The sequence below is a fragment of the Monodon monoceros genome, unplaced genomic scaffold (genome assembly GCF_005190385.1).
Source record: "Monodon monoceros isolate NGI ecotype Baffin Bay Population unplaced genomic scaffold, NGI_Narwhal_1 Super_Scaffold_7, whole genome shotgun sequence".
Taxonomy (NCBI): Eukaryota; Metazoa; Chordata; class Mammalia; order Artiodactyla; family Monodontidae; genus Monodon; species Monodon monoceros.
Genome location: NW_021703784.1, coordinates 40,012,516 through 40,035,139, shown reverse-complemented (window position 1 = coordinate 40,035,139; position 22,624 = coordinate 40,012,516). Strand labels below are relative to the sequence as shown.

The window sequence follows — 22,624 nt, the reverse complement described above, 5'->3', positions numbered from 1 at the left end:
AGTTACTCTTAAGAAAATAAATCTCTTGTCATTCTTTAAATTTTTCTTGCACAAAATCTTTCTTACCTCCCTTGTCCTTAGTGGCACAGTCGACTTGTGAATATCGCTTAGCTCATGCAACTGCTTAGGGATGGTCCTTCCTGCTTTGTTTGTTACGTGCTGTTTTGTTCATCCTCATGGTAGTAGATTATGCCTTAATCTTGATCAGTTTAAAAGTCGACACAACAGAAGATGGTGATACCTTGAAAACATTTCTTTAAAGATCATAGTTATAAAAGTAATTACACAACCATAGATGAACAATGTTAACTGAAGAAATATTAGAAAATGCAAAGATGCCCCCAAACCCACAACACAGTTAATTCATTTTAAATGTAAAAATGCACTTGTATATATAAATGTTTAAATAATAATAGAATGATATCATATATACATTCTGTTTTATGATTTTTTTAAATTTAGCATTATATCTTACTTCATCAGAAAATATACATCTTTTTATCATTATTTATTTTTTATCATTATTTTTAATGGCTTCATAGTATTTTGTTTTATGAAATGTGCCACAAATTAATTGCTTCTCTATTGATAAGCAGCTAATATCGTTTCAATCTTTTGTATTTTAAACTGTGCTCTAAATGTACAATTGTCTAATTATTTCCATAGGATAATTGCCTAGAAGGTAATTTTATGTCAGAGGTAAATGCACTTTTTAAGGCTTCCAGAACATATTTCTAAATTGACCTTCAGAATGCAAGAAATCTTCTACCAATAAACAATGCTATCAGCAGTGTAAAAGTGTCATTTAAAAAAAATCAAATAAGGTAAATTTAAATCCTAGTGGTTTTGAATTCCTTGTGGTATTCCATCTAGTAGTGGTAAGGATTCTAATTTTTTTTTCTCATATTGATGTTTTAGTAAAAAGATTTTATAATAAAGTTTTTAAAAAGCACTCTTTCATAACCGTTATTTCCTGTTCCTTCTCCCATGTTCCTCTAGGTTAATGTATCTTTTCTCTCTTTCTTTTTCCCCCTCCAGGATGGAAGTATGATGTGATGGATATAACTATGGGATACTGTGTAGGTACACGGCCTCCCTCTTGCCTCATTCTCCTGCTTCTCAAGCTTTTGGCCACTGTCTCTCAGGGGCTGCCGGGGACCGGGCCCCTTGGCTTCCACTTCACACATTCCATATATAATGCTACCGTGTATGAGAACTCGGCAGCAAGGACCTACGTCAACAGCCAGAGTAGAATGGGCATCACCTTAATAGATCTGTCCTGGGATATCAAATACAGAATAGTGTCTGGAGATGAAGAAGGCTTTTTCAAAGCAGAGGAAGTCATCATTGCAGATTTCTGTTTTCTCAGAATAAGAACTAAAGGTGGCAATTCTGCCATATTGAATAGGGAAATTCAGGACAATTATTTATTGATAGTAAAAGGTTCTGTTCGAGGAGAAGATTTGGAAGCATGGACTAAAGTGAGCATACAGGTTTTAGATATGAATGATCTGAGACCCTTATTTTCACCCACAACCTACTCTGTTACAATCGCAGAAAGCACACCTTTAAGGACTAGTGTTGCCCAGGTGACAGCAACAGATGCAGATATCGGTTCCAATGGAGAATTCTACTACTACTTTAAGAACAAAGTTGATCTCTTTTCAGTTCACCCCACGAGTGGTGTCATCTCTTTAAGTGGACGATTAAATTATGATGAAAAGAATAGGTATGATCTGGAAATTTTGGCTGTGGACCGGGGGATGAAGCTCTATGGGAACAATGGAGTGAGCAGTACTGCAAAGCTTTACGTTCACGTTGAACGAATAAATGAGCACGCTCCAACTTTCCACGTGGTCACTCATGTGCCTTTCTCACTGGACAAAGAGCCCATATATGCGCTGGTGACCGTGGATGACCTAGATGAAGGAGCCAATGGAGAGATTGAGTCTGTTTCCATTGTGGCTGGGGATCCTTTAGATCAATTCTTCCTGGCTAAGGAAGGAAAGTGGATGAATGAGTACAGGATTAAGGAGAAGAAGCGGGTTGACTGGGAGAGCTTTCCCTATGGCTACAATCTCACTCTTCAAGCCAAAGACAAGGGGTCACCTCAGAAATTTTCAGCAGTAAAGATAGTCCACATTGCCAACCCCAAAAGAGACACTGTCCCAGTTAGGTTTGAAAAAGAAACGTACGATGTGAGCATTAGTGAATTTTCCCCTCCTGGTGTCGTGGTTGCTATAGTAAAATTAAGTCCCGAACCTCTAGATGTGGAATACAAATTATCCCCTGGAGAGGATGCACGGTACTTCAAAATTAATCCTCGGTCAGGTCTGATCGTCACAGCACAGCCACTGAATACCATTAAGAAGGAGGTTTATAAACTAGGGGTGACAAATAAAGAAGGGGATTTAAAAGCACAAGTCACCATCAGCATAGAGGATGCGAATGATCACACCCCAGAATTTCAGCAGCCACTGTATGATGCTTTTGTGAATGAAAGTGTTCCAGCGGGAACAAGCGTTTTGACAGTTTCAGCTTCCGATAAGGATAAAGGAGAAAATGGGTACATCACCTATAGTATTGCCAGCTTGAATTTGTTGCCATTTGCCATTAACCAGTTTACAGGTGTTATTAGCACAACTGAAGAATTGGATTTTGAATCCTCTCCAGAAACATACAGGTTCATTGTCAGAGCCTCTGACTGGGGTTCGCCATACCGCCATGAAAGTGAGGTCAATGTGACTATTCGAATAGGAAATGTCAATGACAACAGCCCTCTCTTTGAAAAAGTGGCTTGCCAGGGAATTATTTCCTCTGACTTTCCAGTTGGGGGCCATATCACAGCTGTCTCAGCGATCGATATCGATGAACTGGAACTTGTAAAGTACAAAATCATCTCTGGAAATGAACTTGGTTTCTTTTATTTAAACCCAGACTCTGGTGTATTGCAGCTTAAAAAGTCACTGATGAATCCTGGAATTAAAAATGGAAATTTTGCCCTTAGGATTACAGCCACCGATGGGGAGAATTTTGCGGATCCTATGTCTGTTAACATTTCAGTCCTGCACGGGAAGGTGTCTTCAAAGAACTTCAGTTGCCGAGAAACTCACGTGGCTCAGAAGCTGGCAGAGAAACTACTCATTAAGGCCAAAGCAAATGGGAAGCTGAATCTGGAAGATGGATTTCTGGACTTTTATTCAATTAATAGGCAGGGGCCACATTTTGACAAGTCATTTCCTTCTGATGTGGCCGTGAAGGAGAATCTGCCAGTTGGTGCTAACATCCTGAAGATTAAAGCCTATGATGCCGACTCTGGCTTCAATGGAAAGGTGCTATTTACAATATCCGATGGGAATACGGATAGTTGTTTTAATATTGATATGGAGACCGGGCAGCTTCAAGTCCTTATGCCCATGGATCGAGAACACAGAGACCTCTATCTCCTTAATATCACTATCTATGACTTAGGTAATCCACAAAAGTCTGCGTGGAGGTTGCTCACCATCAATGTGGAGGATGCTAATGACAATAGCCCAATTTTTCTTCAAGACAGTTACTCAGTTAACATTCTTGAAAGTTCAAGTATTGGCACTGAGATTATTCAAGTGGAAGCCAGAGACAAAGACTTGGGTTCTAATGGTGAAGTGACTTACTCAGTCTTGACAGATACACAGCAGTTTGCCGTCAATAGCTCCACTGGAATCGTGTATGTAGCTGATCAGTTGGACCGGGAATCCAAAGCAAACTACTCTTTAAAAATAGAAGCCAGAGACAAGGCAGAAAGTGGCCAGCAGCTGTTTTCGGTTGTCACCCTGAAGGTTTTCTTGGATGATGTCAATGACTGCTCCCCGGCTTTCATTCCCAGTAGCTATAGTGTGAAGGTTCTTGAAGATCTCCCCATTGGCACTGTCATTGCTTGGCTGGAGACCCATGACCCAGACCTGGGACTGGGGGGTCAAGTGCGCTATTCTTTGGTCAATGATTATAATGGGAGATTTGAAATAGATAAAGCAAGTGGCACCATCCGCCTGAGCAAAGAGCTCGACTATGAAAAGCAACAGTTCTATAACCTCACCGTTCGGGCCAAAGACAGAGGGCGGCCTGTCTCTCTGTCATCCGTTTCCTTTGTTGAGGTGGAAGTGGTGGACGTCAATGAAAACCTCCATACTCCCTATTTCCCAGACTTTGCTGTTGTTGGATCTGTAAAAGAAAACTCACGGATTGGAACAAGTGTGCTGCAGGTTACTGCCCATGATGAGGACTCCGGGAGGGATGGAGAGATCCAGTACTCCATCAGGGATGGCAGTGGTCTTGGAAGGTTCAACATAGATGACGAGAGTGGTAAGTTTCATATTTTGTGCAAGAATTACTGTTTCTCTTCTCATGAATTGTCAACATTGGAAAAGTGAATGGCTATTCTTGCACTCAAACGGAATGACAGATGAGGTTGCATTTGGTGCAGAGGTGATGCAAGTAAAAGCTTTTCCGTAGAATGCATTGACTTGTAAGAAAACCTGTTTATACAGTGATAGCCAGTGGTTTTCAGTGGGAGTCCCTGGTTTTTGTTTTTCTTGTTCAGCGTTGCCATCACCAGGTTATCTTTCAATAAGTGTAAATAATTGTCGCCTCTGTTGAGTGCACTTCTGACCTTCACTAAATTAAGGGACCTGATAAAGTAAATTACATTTGAATTGGCTTTAAATTAGAAGTGTGAAATGGATTTTCAAATGGATCTTATATACCAGTGTTTCCCTTTATAGTAAGGCTTTTCTAAAGTGATATTGCATTAGTTGCTTGGTCTCTTGTGTTTCCCAGGCACATCTGGCCCTTGAATGACAGGCATTTGCACTGCATCGGCCCCATTAACGCATGGAGGCAACCTTCTACAAATGTTTTCATGATAGACTGGAGGAGGCACGTTGTGGCTTTTATTTATTTAAAAAATGGTTTTAAGATTTTATCTGTAAGAATTTACCTTTCACAGAAACACTTTAAAATATGGGACAAAATAGTCCCAATATTTTCGTTGTCCCCTACCTGTTTATTTATACACTGTCATAGATACAGGTATAGATTTTATTTCTATTCTTATTATTGTCATTATTTGCCTTTAAATGTACAGGTGCTTAGACACCTGCTTGTGTGTGTGTGTGTGTGTGTGTGTGTGTGTGTTCCTTGATCAACACAGTGCCTTTTTCTAATCTTCTCTAGATTGTACACATCTCAAGACAGGGACTGTGTCTTCTCTATTCCTGTGTGAATGGTACTATTAGCACTTTACAGTTTGGGGGCACATTTGTATCCAGTAAATCATTTTGTACAACACTCACAGGGTGTTTTGTTCCCAGTAATGATGATGAAGAAAACAGTGGGAAGGTGTCATCATAGGGATGCTAGTTGTACATTAATTATACTAGAAAAAGGGTTTGAGAAGGTATTAAATACTGGATAGGAGTTACAAAACTGTGTATACTGTCAAAAATTTAAACTGTAATTTTTTTGTATAAATGGTTTCTCATTTTGGCTAGTGTAAAGTGTAAAATTGATCTCCATAGCCATAATGAAGGAAAAGGTAAATGTCAAGAAAACTGGGTTCTGATGTAGCCATATACTCTATCTTATTATATATAGCTTGTCATTTGATTAGAATATATTTTTACCTTTGAGGTACAAAATGAGAAAGCAAAAGTAGTAACCTTTACTGGGTGTCTATTCTATGCTAATACTTTACTATTAATAATAATGACTTCATTGAGCACTTGCAATAGGCGACACACCATATGAAGGGTTTTAGAGTCGGGTCTTATTTAATTCTCCCAACAGCCCCTCCAGAACTAATACTCATCAACTCATGAACTGATGTTCAGAGAAGATACCTGGTTTCAAGTTTAGCTCTGAGTAACTGCAGTATACACTGCTGTCTCACATCTAAAGACAAGTATGGGCTTCCTTGCATGTTCCTAGATACACATGAATTTGGTGTTGATCTAAAATCTGTAAGACAATAAAGTGTTAAACGGGTTTCAAAGTCCTTACAATCCTGGACTTGTTGGCTGATGGCACCAGCCATTAATCACCTTCCTTCTTCCTCACAGTCCCATTGTTTGTGTGGCTCTTCAGTGTGAGAAGCTTACCTTTGGGACTCAGGTGGATGTAGGTAGGTAGGTCAACAGGAAGGTGTCAGGCTGAATCATTAACAACTGCAACCTTCATGACTACATCAAGCCACAATGAGTTGTTTTCATTAGTTTCATCTTGGTGTAGCTTAATGCAGAGAAGAGCAGGTGCAATTTGCTGAGAGTGGCCTAGATTTTCCATGTTTGTACCGTGCTATTTTGTTCTCATCTTGGGTGTTATTTCAGAAAATGTGTGTATAGTCATCTGATGATGTAGCTGCTTTTATAATTCTTTACATAAATAGAAATTATTTTTATTGAAGTATAGTTGATTTACAATGTTGTATTAGTTTCAGGTGTACAGCAAAGCAATTCAGTTATATATATATATGTGTGTGTGTGTGTATGTATATATGTGTGTATATATATACATATTCCTTTTCAGATCCTTTTGCATTATAGGTTATTTGAAGATATTGAGTATAGTTCCCTGTTCTATACAGTAGGTCCTTGTTGTTTATCTATTTTATATATAATAGTGTGTACCTGTTAATCCCAAACTCCTAATTTATCCCTACTCCCTTTCCCCTTTGGTAACCATAAGTTTGTTTCCTATGTCTATGAGTCTGTTTCTGCAACTCCCTACTTTGCATTATTCCTTTATATTCTGGATTGTATAAAATAAGTTTTGCCATGAGTGATGATAATTCCATTTTCATTTTGACATTGCTTTGTGACTTAAAAATCTCTTTTCTTATGACATCAACTCCCTTGGGGTAACAAATAGCTAAGTGCGTTGTGCAAACCCACATACCTATTAGAGGATTTAGATCTAGAACCAGCTCTCCTCAGTCCTAACTCAGTGTTCTTTTCTTTGGATTCATTACCCATGTTTCTGATTTACTTTCCTAGAGGATTATTCATTTTTAAAACCATAGTGACTATTTCTTTTCTTCCTTTTTCGAATTTTATTTTATTTTTTTATACAGCACGTTCTTATTAGTTATCTGTTTTATACATATTAGTGTATATATGTCAATCCCAATCTTTTCCTCCTTTTTATTTCATTTTGTTTCCCTCTTTTAGGAAGCAAAACTATCTTTTTCTCTAGGTTAGAGGAAAAAAGTTTCAACTTAATGTTGAAATCTTTATGAAGATTATAATTTCCATATGGTAATATTCTTAACCATCTTCCTTCTGTCTCGCTTCTTGCAGATTTTAACATCCCAGCCCAAAAAGCTGATGAGGAATGATTGCCTGGACTTGTGCCATGGGGATGCTAGGGTTAGGGAGAAGTTTGGCAAATGTATGTCCAACAAGAGAAGCCATCACCATGGCGCTACTGGGTTTGCGCTACTGTTGAATGATCAATCAGCTCTTTGCTTCCCAGCTCTAAAAATCGTGGCTTGAGCTGCTGGTAGAATGAGTGGTTGTTTAGCCCTACAGCTGTTACTGGGTCTTAAGTTTGGACTCTGTTGTTTCATATGACCCCTTGGGTATAATAAAATGGCCTAAAGTTGTTGGGGTTTTCGTCTTTCAAGAACCTTAAGTCATCCGGCAAAGGTTCTGTCATGGCTTGCCTTGTTTAATGGGTCTAAACTTATGCATGCACATGAGTCAGCTGGAGAGTTTGTCAGCAATGCAGATCCCCAGGACTGATTCCCAAAGATTCTGATTCAGTTGGTCTGGGGTAGGAGCTGAGGGATCTTCATTCAAGCACTCCAAGTGGTCCTTCTGTGTGTGGTTCAGAAACACTACCCTAAATTTACCTGGGCTCCTTAGAGTGTGTCTATCAGATTATATCTTTTCTGTAAAATCCTGTTCCTTATTCTTTGGAAAGGCAGGGAATTGAGCTCATATTTTAGATAAGTTTCTTTTCTAGTCAAGTATTCCAATCCAAATAAATTTTCTGTTATTCATTAGTGGTGATAGTTTTCTGAATGCCTTCCCAATGGATCAAAATCTATTTCTGTGCTTCAGTAATTGCAGTGCTCCTGTTTTGTGAGACAGCTTATGCTGGGATTAGTTGATCCATTTAGTAGTTTTATGTTCTTGACCTTTTTGGAGCTCAGTGAACAAAACCATACCTTTGAAATTCTTTACCATGCATGGGCATTTAATAAATGTTTAATAATGTTCACAGTAAATGGATTAACTGAGGGGCCCCCAACTACAGTGGATTTGACGACAATTTAAATGACCAGTCTGGAAGATGCAATTTAATCTTTTTTTTCCTTCACAAAGAACGCATTCTTATTCTTTGACATAATAGGAATGCATATTCTTGACTACTCAGAAGTTTTAGAAGGTTTATACAGAACACACTGTACATTTTAAACAGTGATTTTCTATTAGATTCTTTTGTAAACTGCAAACTTGAACAATGACTTCACTGTTTTATTTACCTGGTGTTAAAGAAGTATTTAATCCAGATAAACAATTTCCAGTTTAGCACATTAATCATGGGTAATTAGGAAGATATTTTACCATCCGTTATTACTAATTATATTATTGCTTCCATTTATCAAGTACCTATTGTGTGCTAAGCACTATGCTAGGTGCTTTGTGGGTACTTTCTAGTTGTCATAGTAATCCAGCAGGTGAGGTTCAGTGAGGTTTGCCCAAACAGGGTCAGGCATCTGGAAGTTGTTAGAACTGGATGCTCTAGTGCAATTGACTCCAAATCTCATGTCAGTTCCCCTCTTTTCCACTGCAGTGTGCCATAATAACCTTGCTAAGCATACGTATTAGTCAGATTTTTTCTGTATTATTACTGTATAACAAACAATCACAAAATTTCAATGGCTTATAAAAGCAGAGATTTTTTTCTTCTTGCTCTTAAGTCTGGGAAGACAGTTGAAGTTGTTGCAGGCTGTAGATTGAGTTACGATTTGTTCTACGTGTGTTTCCTACTTCAGGACCCAGGCTGAAGGGAGTCCTCACTGTCTGGGATGTAGTGTTCTCAAAGTCAGATCAGGAGTGCAAGAGGCTGATGGAAGTTTGTGGTGCCTCTACTCAAGACTGGCCCACATTCCATTGGCCAAAGAAGGTCTGGGGGCCAAGTTCAACATTGATGTGGGGTAGAGAGTAGTACTTCTCTTACAGAGGGAGGGAGGAAGAGGAATGAATAATTACTGAATAATTAATAATAATAATTACTGAATAATAATACAGCCTAACATAGCATGTGACAGCTCTCACTATTGTCTTCATAACTTAACATTAGTTGGACACTACCTTTGTGGAAGGCACTGGGACAGGCAGTGGTGACACAGAGAGCTACAAGTATCAGACCTGGGCCTTCTATAGTGGGACCAGGATCTTTCAAGCTCTCCAGTGTTGAGATGCTGTACTTGATCTTCTATAGGGAGAAGGAGTCACTTCAACTGGTGGCCAGGGAAAGAATAAATGCATAGAGCTTTTATTTGTTTAGTTCAACTGAAGAATGTTTACTGGCTGCCAGTGCTGAGTCTAATACTCTTTTATCTGCAGAGTAATAATTAGAGAGTCAAGAGTGGGTGGATGAAAACCAAGAACGGGAAAATTTGTATTGTTAGAAATTTGAGAAGCTTTTGTCATTGCAGAAATCGGATGTCCCAACCCAGATATTTTAAAAGGTGGGTAATATCCGTAGGATCATGTTTCTTGCATAATGTCATAAAATATAAGCTTCCCTTTTCTGATATTCAGAGGCACCAGAAATCATATTTTATCTTACTGTCTTACTGTTTCTTACTGAAATCATATTTTATCTTACTATCTTACTGTTAATCTTTCCAGTTTCTTCTCCCCAAACTTTCCTGTTCAACTCCTTTTTGACAATTTGAGGTGTAAGGCAGATGCTACTCGGCGACTTTGGTGCAATTCATGATGATTCCAAACTAAATGGTGTTGCCCATCCTCATTCTTTTTTCAAGGTGACATTTTGTCTCTACCCATCTAGGTCAAAAGAGAATCACTGAATTTTGGCTCAAAATTTGCCCCTGGGACCAGAGCAAGTAAAGGAGAGGAATGAAGTTATGATCAAGTGACAGCAGAAACTTTTCTCGGCTCTGGATTTTTAACCTTAGCTCTAGACTTCTTGATCATAATTATTTGAGAGAAATATAATGTTCCCGGAGGAGCCCTGAACACTCCATAACATTCAGATGAACATAGTAGTTGTCATGTAAATCAGGCCAGAGAGAGGATTAGACGCTTCTGGAAAATAATGAAGAGCATGTTTTTATTACTCTTTTCAGCACGTGGCTCCTTCTTGACCTTTTTTTCTTAACTGTTGGCTGAAGGCAGTTTAGGTTTTAATAGAAGACTGTTGGTTCGAATCTGTAATTATGTCTGCCTTGTATAACAACTTTGAGCTGCTATTGTCCCTAGGTAACTAGTAAATGATAAAACTAGTGACCAACATGAAGACGAAATCCAAATAGGGTGGCAAGCCAACAACCTAGAAACTTGTGTGGTCTTTTCTCTGAAATCAGTCTTGTTTTATATATATATATATATATATATATATATAATTTTTTTTTTTGCGGTACGCGGGCCTCTCACTGTTGTGGACTCTCCCGTTGCGGAGCACAGGCTCTGGACGCGCAGGCTCAGCGGCCATGGCTCATGGGCCCAGCCGCTCCACGGCATGTGGCATCTTCCCGGACCGGGGCACGAACCCGTGTCCCCTGCATTGGCAGGCAGACTCTCAACCACTGCGCCACCAGGGAAGCTCTTCCTTTTATATTTTAATAATAGAAGTTTCCCATGGCTTACCTGGCCCTTCATGCTGGCGTCATGATTTCCTCAGTGCCAAGTGATACTGAATTATATTTACTTCTTCAGTTAACAAAGAATGAAATTTCAGAGGCCTAGTAAGCAGAGGTTACAAAAACAATCAAATGCTTGCTTCATGTATTAGTGGCTCTCCAGAAGGTAGTGGGATAAATTTATTGCCTTCTGTGACTTCGGATAGCTTGCGTCTCATTTCAGTCTCCTAAAAATGTTTTTTCGGCAGGTGTTTTATATGCATGTTGAAGGATACTTTCATTTATCGTTACATTTGGAAGGTTTATAGAGTTTGATAAATATTTATGGGATGCCGCTACGTTCACAGTGTTTCATTGAAAAGAAAATGAAAATGAAAATGGGCTGCAGCCTGTAGTTTTAGCTTGCCAGTTTTTATGAACGCATGTCTTATCGACAGACAGAATCTACAAAGAGTTGTGTGTGGGATTCAATTCAACTTATATTAAATTCTGGGCACTGGTATACAATGATTGAATATAATAGGACTCTCCAAATTTTCCCATTGGACATTGGAGGACTTAGTAGCTCCTCTAGGGCCACACTCTTTGTGATTAAATTCACCGATTTTCATTTACATAGCATAGTTAATATTCGAGTTGCTTTTAAAAAGCAGCATGCTAGTGAGAATAGTACCAAGTAAAAATAATATATTGAAGAGGAAATGTCTTGAGTCAAAAAGTGAATAAATGTTGAAGGAATGAAGATAAGAATTTGAGGTACACACACACCAGCATACACACACACACAAACACACACACGTTATGGTAAAAACATAAAGTCTTTGTGGTTTAGCCCCAAGATCTATAAAATAGAGCTTAAACCATTTTCAGTTTTCCCGCACATTCTTAAAAGTCTGCCTCTTTGCTCTCGCAGCTTCTCTGCTCCCTTTTTTCCTCGTCCTCCACCTCTTCCTTCTCTACTTGCCACAGTTATAGTGTACAGATTCTCTGCAGGCACAGTGCTTTGCACTGAAGAAGATTCATAGATGATTAAGTCAAGGATGGGTAGTAGAGATAGAAAAGCATGTAATTGCAAACCGTGGGATACCCAAGTGACACAACGTAAGTGAGTGCCTTGTGCTGGCCATTCATCATGTTCACTGTGGCCTTAGCATCACCCTTTGGCACAGTGGGATGATTTTTACAAATTCCAGTTAGAGACAAGGCAGTCTGAGAGATAACCAGGGCATTCAAGTCAGTTGGTGATGATATATAAGCAAGGCTTAATTGTCAAGGAATGCATAACCCCAGAAATGGATCCAGGTTTTGTGAGGCTTAAAGCTCATGCAATTTGGTGTGCCTGCTTTGAGAAAAATTATAAAAAGTATGACTAAAAAAATCTTTGTATTTGTTTAGAATGAGGAAAGAAATCACAGTAACTCATGAGTTTGAAAGCCAACAAACACAAATATCACAAAGCTCAGGAAAAATATAATATTTTGTTGATTGTCTAACACGCCTTTCTAATACTTATTTCCCCTGCATTTTTTGGTCGCCTTTTTTCTTTGATTGCCTCTCATAGGATAATAATCTTGTAATTGTTTCTATAAAAAGTGCAGAAAGATGATTTTTCCTCCAACGTGATTGATTGAAGTTTGTTTTTTCACTGAGAGTTTAGAAATGTTTCTCTAGAGTCACAGCTTGTTATAGGTAGTGCTATGTGTATTCTCTCCATCGGTATCAAAGTTGAAAACATCTCTATCAAGTTTATTTCTCATATGAACTGTTGCAGATCTACTTGCTCTTAATAATAACTGCTACAGGTCTGTGCTCTGTAAACAAAAAACGTCTAGTAATTTCCGTGTCTGATAATCTAATCCACCAAAGGAAAGAACTCATGGTGCACTTATGCTGCATTTCAGGAGAAAACTTTGCTGCAAAACTTTGATTTTGACTCTATAGGCAAGAACCAAATCTTCTAATTACAAGTTTACATGTCTAATGATTGGGGAATTTTCCACAGACTAGCTTCTGGCTCTGTACGTTTTGTACCTAGTCTCTCCTTCCCAATGGCCATAATTCTAGTGCTGGCCACCCCAGGATATGGTCATATGGTGATACAAGTTCTTTCCCTTCACTTCCACGCTACAATGCTGGGTGTCTCGGTGCAATGGGTAGTAGAAGGGTTTGGGGAAGCCATTCCTACACTGGACAGCTAACAACAATTTGTCTATACATGGAATTGATGGTGAACCACATAAATATATGCCACTAAATGCAAACCTAATGTATCTTCAACTCATTCTCCCTTAGATCCCTCAGATGCTTACAACTACTTTATCTGGTAATGCAGAGTATAATAGAGGAGAAGTTGAGGGGAAAGAGAAAGAAGTTTTAAATGATTGTGGTTTAGGTATATTACTTTTGCAAAATTTATAGAAATGTGTAACCCTGTGAATCATTGCTAGGGTCCTCTATGGGGCTTGGAAGCTTTGACTTTGATAGCTTCATATTAAATGTGCATCTGCCTAGGAGTGTTGGTAAATGAACATTTTTCTGAAAGAAGTTAAGTCTTCAAGATCATTGGAGGGAGGGACTGAGCTGGGCCAGGCCACAAAGGCTAGTCCTGATTTGTAGACTGCCGACTCCTAGACCAGGTTTACGGTTTTTGTCACTCTCATGTATTATTGAACCAACAGACAAAACTGTGCAAAGGACATAAAATCACGGTTACATGTGAGTGGATCTGGCTCCCTGATATCTCCAAGTATCTCAAGGAGGTGCCCTGGAAGTGTGTAGCCAAAGCAGCACTTGAAGAGTAAGAAGTCTGCAAGTTCAAAAAATACAGAGTTTTGAGCTTACTGCCTTTTCTGAGTGGTTGGCTGGTGAGAGAAGTGCATTGTTCCTTGGGCCCACTCTCTTTTATAACACCTATTTGGGAATTCACTAGGAAGTATACACTAGGATCTGGAAGCCAAGAAAAAAGGGTCTTTGAGAGCTGTCCTAATGACAGTCACAGAGTTCTTTTGCTTTGACTCATTATCTGTATCCTAAAAGCATGATTTTGAGGTTTCCCCTAAACCATTAGGGGTTTCACTTAATCAGAATTTCAACATTATTATGAAAGTGTTTTTTGATAATCTAATTTATTGCTACTGTATTGTACATATCAGTAGCACATCTCACAATCGGTAATTTCCATCCCCATGGGCTGCTGGCATTGGTAAGATGTTTCTGGAACCTCGAGAAAGCCCTGTTATTTTTAAAAAGAAGCATTGACTTGAGGTCAGCTTTAACAGGGAATTCTATTCAGTAGATATCACATCATATTGAGCCAGCATGAGGCCCTGAGATCTTGAATGAGGCTGTGGTGATACAAAGCAGGGTTAAGGTTTTCTTCCATGTTTGTCTATCCCCTGTTCCCATGCATATCAACATCTTTCCTGGAACCTGGGTAGAGTTATACATATCTTTCTCACACCTTGAGTATACTTCTAAAGAAATATTTGCCACATGATTAGACTGAAAGAGCCTTGAATTGAAAACACGGTGATTAACTTTTAGATGACAGTTTCATAAAACATTGTCCTGATTGCTAAAAGTGCAGGCGTCGGGGTGTCCCTGGTGGCGCCATGGTTAAGAATCCACCTGCCAATGCAGGGGACACGGGTTCGAGCCCTGGTCCGGGAAGATCCCACATGCCGTGGAGCAGCTAAGCCTGTGCACCACAACTACTGAACCTGTGCTCTAGAGCCCGCAAGCCACAACTACTGAACCTTCATGCCACAACTACTGAAGCCTGCGCACCTAGAGCCCATGCTCCACAGCAAGGGAAGCCACCACAATGAGAAGCCCACGCACCACAAAGAAGAGGATCCCCTGCTCGTCGCAACTAGAGAAAGCCTGCACGCAGCAATGAAGACCCAAAGCAGCCAAAAATAAATAAAATAAATAAATTTATTAAAATAAATAAATAAATAAATAAAAGTGCAGGCGTCGTCCATCTGTCTGTCAGGTAGTTTTATCCTAGAAGGCAAAATAATCAGAATTGGGATGAGTAAGAGTTTCATTTATGGTCACTAAATTCCTGTGTTTCACAGCTAGGATAGTGTAGACACCCAGAGGTGTTAATGCTAAGTCAGAATTCTATATTCCACAGTCATACCACATGACTCAAAACTGTGTAATTAGCTAAATTGGAACTTGATAATTTGGTAGAATATGTTCAAGAACCAGAGTGTAAGCAAAAATTGCTATTGGGAGCCTTCTAAATAATCTTTAGAATGAATTTGTTCTGCTATACATGAACTCTTGGGTTTTTACCTAGACCTTTTCTTTTTCTCATTAATTAATTTTATTTTATTTATTTTTGGCTGCGTTGGGTCTTTGTTGCTGTGCGCGGGCTTTCTCTAGTTGGCGGCTAGCAGGGGCTATCCTTCACTGTGGCGCGTGGGCTTCTCATTGCGGTGGCTTCTCTTGTTGCGGAGCGTGGGCTTTAGGCGCGTGGGTGTCAGTAGTTGTGACTCGCGGGCTCTAGAGTGCAGGCTCAGTAGTTGTGGCACGCGGACCTAGTTGCTCCATGGCATGTGGGGTCTTCCCGGACCAGGGCTCGAACATGTGTCCTCTGCACCGGCAGGCGGATTCTTCTTTCCTGCACTGCACCACCAGGGAAGCCCTTTACCTAGAGCTTTTTAATTTTACTTTGTACACAGTTCTAGTAAGCTAGACTTCTTGATGTATAATCCTACAGTATTTTAGAAACTGCACAGCATAGAAATTGCTGTAGGTAGGCATACTAACAACAACGAGAAATAGCCCTGTTCATCAGACAGGGAGAGAAGTCAGTGGCTAACCCCCATTGCCACTGGTGTTTATTACGTGCCAGGCATTGAAAAGTATTAACTCATTTACTTTTCACAAGGATTCTGTAAGGCAGGTACCCCGATTATCGACATCTATGGATGAGGAAACAAAAGCTTGGTTTTAAATTACTTGTCCAGGGTTTCACAGCTTGTGGTAGAGCAGGGATTTGAATGAGGCAGGCCAGCACCAGTCTGAGCTCTTAATCACTATACCTCAGACACTTTCTGGATGAACAGCCCTAAGTATCTCCTTAAGGGCTGACCCAAAGGGAGCCCATCACTTCATTACCTCACAGTATAAGAGATGATCATTATAATGAAGAGTCCCAACTATTGTAGAGGCCCAGATTCCCTAGAAAACAGAGCCCAAGGCAAAAATTACAGTACATGCTAATGTTTTATTAAGGGTGCAATCCCAGAGGAACAAGAATGAGGGAAAGAAGGAAGCCAGGCCTGAAGGAAGGGAGTCCAAATATAAATTGGTATATTAAATTAGTCACAGCTTTACAACAAAAACCAGCCTGTTTCTCAGTCACCCTGCCGTCTCCAGGGAGGCCACTTAGAACCTCTGCATCTTGGGCCATTTGGCCTGGAGTTGGAGGGAAGGGCAAGCAATTTTTCTATTGGCTCTTTCCCGTTTTTGACCTCTTATTGGTCAGATCTGCCACCAGGTGGGGGCATCAACACCCCAACTCTTCTGAGTTGCGTTGGGTATGCTTGGGCCGCTGGTGGGAAAGCCAATACTTTGTGGGTACAGCCTGGTCAGCATTCCTGTGTTACTGTGAGTGAGCTCCTTTTCCTGCTGTTGCACTGGGGGTTCCTCACAGGAAGCTGGTGAACAATTGAGGCTGTGGGAGAGTAGTGGAGCAGACTGAATTGAGTGGATCTTGGCGATGCCCAAACAGGGTCTGGGCAGAGAATTGCAATGTATTTGGGACAGATTTTTCATTGAAACAAACAAATAAAATCTAAGCAACATGAAACACAACCCATAAAATTGTGATGCCTACCTGAGCAGATGCTAAGCTACTTACAAAACTCAGTTACACAAAATGACACATTTCCCCATAGCTCTGATTTGTCAGGGTGTTGTGATTCCTGCTTCTCTGGGCCCTGGACTGCTAAGAACTGCATGGGAAGAAGTGCCAGCACTTCATGTTCTTTGATTGATGTGGGCAAAACCTGTTTTAACACCTCTCCTTTCTTGACATCTGAGTGCTATTTTATCAAATGTTTGTGCATGAATTCATGGGCTAGAAATGCAGGGGGAGGTAGAAGAGATACTAGAAGCTGAGGATTTTGTGAGAATTTTGTCTGCTGAACTTACTTTCCCATCTTCATTCCTTGTCACAATACAATCATCTTTGTTATCCTCCTCATTGTTATCATCACCACCATCATCTAGCACTTTATTGGAGAGCTTGTTATCTGCTAGATGCTCTGCAGGGTGTTTTATGTACTGGAACTCATGCAGTCCTCACATTAAACTTATGGGCCAAGGACTCTTATGACCCCAGATTTATAGGAGTGGGAACTGAAGTTTAGAGTGGTTGAATAACTTGCTAAATTTCACAAAGCTAGGAAGTAGCAGAGCCTAGGTTTCAACTCAGATCATCTAACTCACAGCCTTTGCTCTTGTCCTGACCACACACTGTTCCTGGAGCCCACATGTTTGGGTCCTCTTAGAAAAATGCCTGCCCCCACCCCTGCTGCTGCCCTGTGCATCGATTTTCTTATGTGCCTTTGTTGCTAGGAGCTTAAAGGGAATATCTACAATATTCAACAATTCATTAAAATAGGCATTGTATATTATAGCATGCAATATATAATATAATGAACATATAGAAGCAAAATAGAATATGTACTAAATATAATAATATATAATACAGTATATAATATAATTATAATATAAAATATATAATATAAAACAACATAATTTATAATACATACATCATATAGTATTACATGTTATACAAGTTATAATATGTTATGTATTTGGTATTTTCATATATGGTATGTTATTATATATTATATATATTGAGCACCTACTATGTGCCAAGTATTGTTCTAAGCAGCAAGCTAGACCAGCGAATCAAATGGACAGAAATCCTTATCCTTTTAACATTCTAATGGAGAAGGAGATAATAATCAAGATAAGTATAACATGTAATACGTTAGGTGGGTTTAAGTGCTAAGCAGAAAAATCACACAGAAAAATCAGGTGGTGGAGTGTTCCAAAGACGGCCTCACTAAGACGATGGCCTCTGGATTAAGTCCTGAAGGGATTTTAGATGTGGAAACTTATTATTTCAACTTGGAGGAAGGCAAGAAAGATGGGGCACAAACTCAGTTGATTGCCACAGACAAACTCTGTAACTACTCTTTGTGATTAACAAAATCACTATGAACTGTAGGAAGAATATAATTTAAAAGACACAATTGTAAATGCAGATTTGTTCAACACAGAAGTATCGTGTTTTAAAGTATTTTCCAGTGACTCAAAAGTCTTGATGTAAATGGATCCCATCTCAAATTTCCTTTAACTTCAACGTGCCTACGTTATAAGAGGAAAAACTATTTCCCTTGTTAATTATATAACTATTTCCCATCTTCCTTCTAGAGTCTATTTTTCTGATACTGTTTCACAGCAACTGTACTTTCATTTTTATCAAATGTATTGTATTAAAACGTGTCCAACTGAGCAGGTGTAATGTCTTAACTGCTGGGAGTGGATCTTGGTTCCTTGCTTGGAGGACTTCTATTCTAGTTGGGAAGATAAGGCATGTGTGCAGGCAAAGTGGAAGTGTTCTGTCCTGTTTAATAAAATAAACATGTACACACCCTGTACCTAAATTACTAATTTTCAAAGAATTGGAGTAATTTAATACACTTCCTGCTAAAATTATAATTGAACTGGATTTTCAAAACTCTTTGATGATTCTTTGGAGCACATTTCGCCCAGTGCCCTGCTTTGACATTTGAGGAAGATGAGACTTACTGAGTTAAAATGACTTTTCCACAGCCCCAGAGCTGGTCAGTGGTACCACTGAGCCTTGAACTGAGGACTTGTAAGCATGCCCACTGTTTTGCTCAGAGCTGTCTCCATAATTCAGAAGATGCTTTTGATGTCTTAGGTTGTCATCGTTAACCATATTTATTACTGAGGTGTGCAGTTACCGACTTTGCCATAAGCCGACATCACCTTTTACCAGAATGGCTTACGCTGGAGTTGACTGTATGTTCACTTTACACTTGTGAAGATTTTGGGTGACCATCTTCTATGGTATTTTACAACTTATTTTACATTCTGTTGTATACTGCCCTAAAAACATCATACCTAGCATTTGAAGCGAAGATGAAAGCACACTTTTTTTTTTAATCACACATACTCAGTTTTTAGTCATGGAACTCTTGAAATGAAATCATTAGCATATGCAAACACTCTTTTTCTGCAATTATTATGTTGTTTGGGGTAAGATAAATAAGCCCAACATGAAAATAAGCCCAACATGAAAACACTACACATTAAAATGGGAAACAGTAGCATTGTTGTTATAAAATATTAGGGAGCTATGAAAAACACAAACAAACACAACGATCGCCCTGTGGCTCCTGGCAGGGTCTGTTAAACACAGTGATGCCTGCCCCCAATCCTGGTCCTCTGACTTCCCTGGGTGGACACAGGGCTGTTGAATATTCTCTGCTGGAATTGGCTGGCCAGGCCACTGGTGGGGGTAGGTGGGAGGGAGAGGTTTCTGCCTTCTTTTGTTCTGATCAAACCCAATGCAGTTTCTCCAGCTGTGAGGTCGAATTTCCAGCCCTTAGTAAAATTAAATCATCTGCTTTGTCTAGTACCAGTTCTGATTTCAGGCAGACAGAGCTATAGTGGGAAAGCAACCGTGTGGGTAACACAGAGGTAGTGTTGGCTTTGGGGCAAATAGTCCATCATTCTGGGGACTTTAGATACTCAATTAACATACAGAGCTTGGTACCCAGGTTTGAGTAGATGGCCTGTCACTTTCAAGAAGATTTCTCTCTGTTGCAGGGGAATCTTTCCTAGTTGGCACATGGGATTCTTAATAAAGATGTTGGAAACAGCAGCCCTGCTATGTTTTGGCTTCTCACCAGAAGCCAAATAAAGATCAGAAGTTCTCTGTCCCTCTCAAATGGATCCTAGCATCTCTCACTTCGGAAAATGAGCGTGGTTTTGTTAGCTTGTGTGTTTCTTGTTATTGTTTACTGTCTTTTAGTGTTTGTGAGTCACTCAGATTTGGCGAACCTTGAATAGACATGTGAACCACAAATAACTGTAGTAAGAAATGCAGAACATACCGAGCAGGAGGTTATTGGATTTCCTTTAGTAAGCAAATATATCCTAAGAGCTCATGGGTGAAAATAGCTTTTTATTTAATGAGTCATTTTTATTGGAAGGTAATGATTATGTGCAGGTCATAAATACAGTGTAAATTCCCTTCAGTGGACATTAAAAACTTTCAATTGTAAGCAGCTTTAAAGGCTTAAGAATGCTCAGGCACAGATTTTCAAACCTGTGCATTCTGTACACATATGGTTATAAAGAAATGAACGAAACCCAACAAGAGTTCGTGCATAGGAGCAAATGTTTCTGACCACCATCTGTAGTTGAATACAGCAACTTGAACGAGAACATATAATGTATAATGATAACAAGTTTTAAAGTTATTGTTGCATGTGGCATCTCATTTTATTGTTATAGCATCCTGTGAGTTATTAATCTCTCTCCATTTCACAAATGAGAAAAACGAGGCACAAGGAGGTTTGGTGACTTACCCAAATACTTCATATTTCCAGTGTATTATATTGACTCTTCTTGTGTCTATGAATATGTAATTTTAGGACTAACAGTTTGAACAATCTATCTTCAAAGTTTAATTATATTTTTCTTCCAGGAACACTCAACCAGAAATAGGAGTTATTGCTGGTGGATAAACTTAATAGCTTATACGTGATAATTGTAAAAAATCCAACTGTGCTCCACATTTACCTAGGAAATAAAAACAGTTGTCTAGTCATGTAAAATCATATCTAGACTCTGTATCCTGTTTTCTGTCTGTATTAAGATTCTTCAGCTGCCCAGAGGGCAGGTGACAAAACTTTTTCAGAACTTTTTTATAGTCATACTACCAAGGTATTGAACTGGCTGTTTCCAGCTAATTCTCTGGAATCAGCTGGTTTTGTTGGAATAGCCGAGCACGTGCAAGATTTGGGTGTAGAGGCCCAGCTTGAACTACACCCATCATCTTGCTTCAGCATCAGTTGTGCATTTGTCTTATTCTTTCTGCTTGATTGTAAGCTCCTTGAAGGCAGGATTTATTTCTCTTTTTTTCCTTCTTTTTAAAATTGAAGTATAGTTGATTTATAATATTGTGTTAGTTTCAGGTGTACAGTAAAGTGATTCAGTTATATACGTATAATATACATGTTTTTTTCAGATTTTCCATTATAGATGATTATAAGATATTGAATGTAGTTTCCTGTATTATACAGTAAATCCTTGTTGCTTATCTATTTTTTTGTATATAGTAGTTTGTATCTGTTAATCCCATACTCCTAATTTATCCCTCCTCCCCTCCTTTTCCCTTTGGTAACCATAAGTTTGTTTTCTATGTTTGTGAGTCTGTTTCTGGTTTGTATGTAGATTCATTTGTACTATTTTTTTAGATTCCACATATAAGTGATATCATATATTTGTCTTTCTCTGCCTGATTTACTTCACTTAGAATGATATTCTCTAGGTCCATCCATGTTGCTGCAAATGGCAGTATTTCATTCTTTTTTATGGCTGAGTAATATTCCATTGTGTATATATACCATATCTTCAGATGGCCAACAGGCACATGAAAAGATTCTCAATGTCACTAATTATTACAGAAATGCAAATCAGAACCACAGTGAGTTACGCTTCACACCGGTCAGAATGGCTATCATCAAAAAGTCTACAAATAATAAATGCTGGAGAGGGTGTGGAGAAAAGGGAGCCCTCCTACACTGTGGGTGGGAATGTAAGTTGGTGCAACCACCATGGAGAACAGTATGGAGGTTCCTTAAAAAACTAAAAATAGAACTACCATACAACCCAGCAACCCCACTCCTGGGCATATATCCAGAAAAGACAAAATCTCTATTTCAAAAAGACACATGCACTGCAGTGTTCATAACAGTATTATTTACAATAGCCAAGACATGGAAGCAACCTAAATGCCCATCAACAGATGATTGATTTAAGAAGATGTGAGATATATACACTACAAAGGATTTCCAAAGATTTGTTTCTTTTTTTAAAACTTTTTATTTTATATTGGAGTATAGTTGATTAACAATGCTGTGATAGTTTCCGGTGTACAGCAAAGTGATTCAGTTATACGTATATATGCATCTATTCTTTTTCAAATTCTTTTCCCATTTAGGTTGTTCCAGAATATTGAGCAGAGTTCCCTGTGCTCTACAGTAGGTCCTTGTTGGTTAGCCGTTTTAAATATAGCAGTGTGTACATGTCAATCCCAAAATTCCAAAGATTTATTTCTTATGCACAATTGGGTCCTATGTCTTGCCTAGTTAGAGCTTGGTATATAATCAACGCTGAGTAGAAATTTTTGGAAGGAAAGGAAGAGAAGAAGGGGCTGGCTGTGTATATCCAATAGCAGCTCTATGTCTCTGTCTCATCCCTCTCGAGAGGTTGGATTAGATGAAGAAGACGTGTTTTCTGGCCATCAGCTTCACCTCTTGAGTACAGGGGGGTTTGTTCCAGTACCTTTTTCTTCTTCTGTGATTCAAAGCTTTGACTAACCAATACGTAGATAAAGAAAATTGAGACGTGGATTATCTATGGAAGAGCTATTCCCTGCAAATACTGGCTTATTTTTTCCCAGCC

General features: G+C 39.1%; 1 protein-coding gene across 3 annotated transcripts in view; it reads left to right on the top strand.

Annotated features, from left to right (window-relative positions):
- Window positions 1-1,055: 1,055 nt before the first annotated feature.
- FAT3 (FAT atypical cadherin 3) overlaps window positions 1,056-22,624 on the top strand; it is a 563,581-nt gene continuing 542,012 nt past the window's right edge. For all 3 annotated transcript variants that reach the window (XM_029208386.1, XM_029208387.1, XM_029208385.1), the window contains exon 1: window positions 1,056-4,344. In XM_029208386.1, the coding sequence (XP_029064219.1) occupies window positions 1,056-4,344 (3,289 nt within the window). The remainder of the gene's footprint in view (window positions 4,345-22,624) is intronic.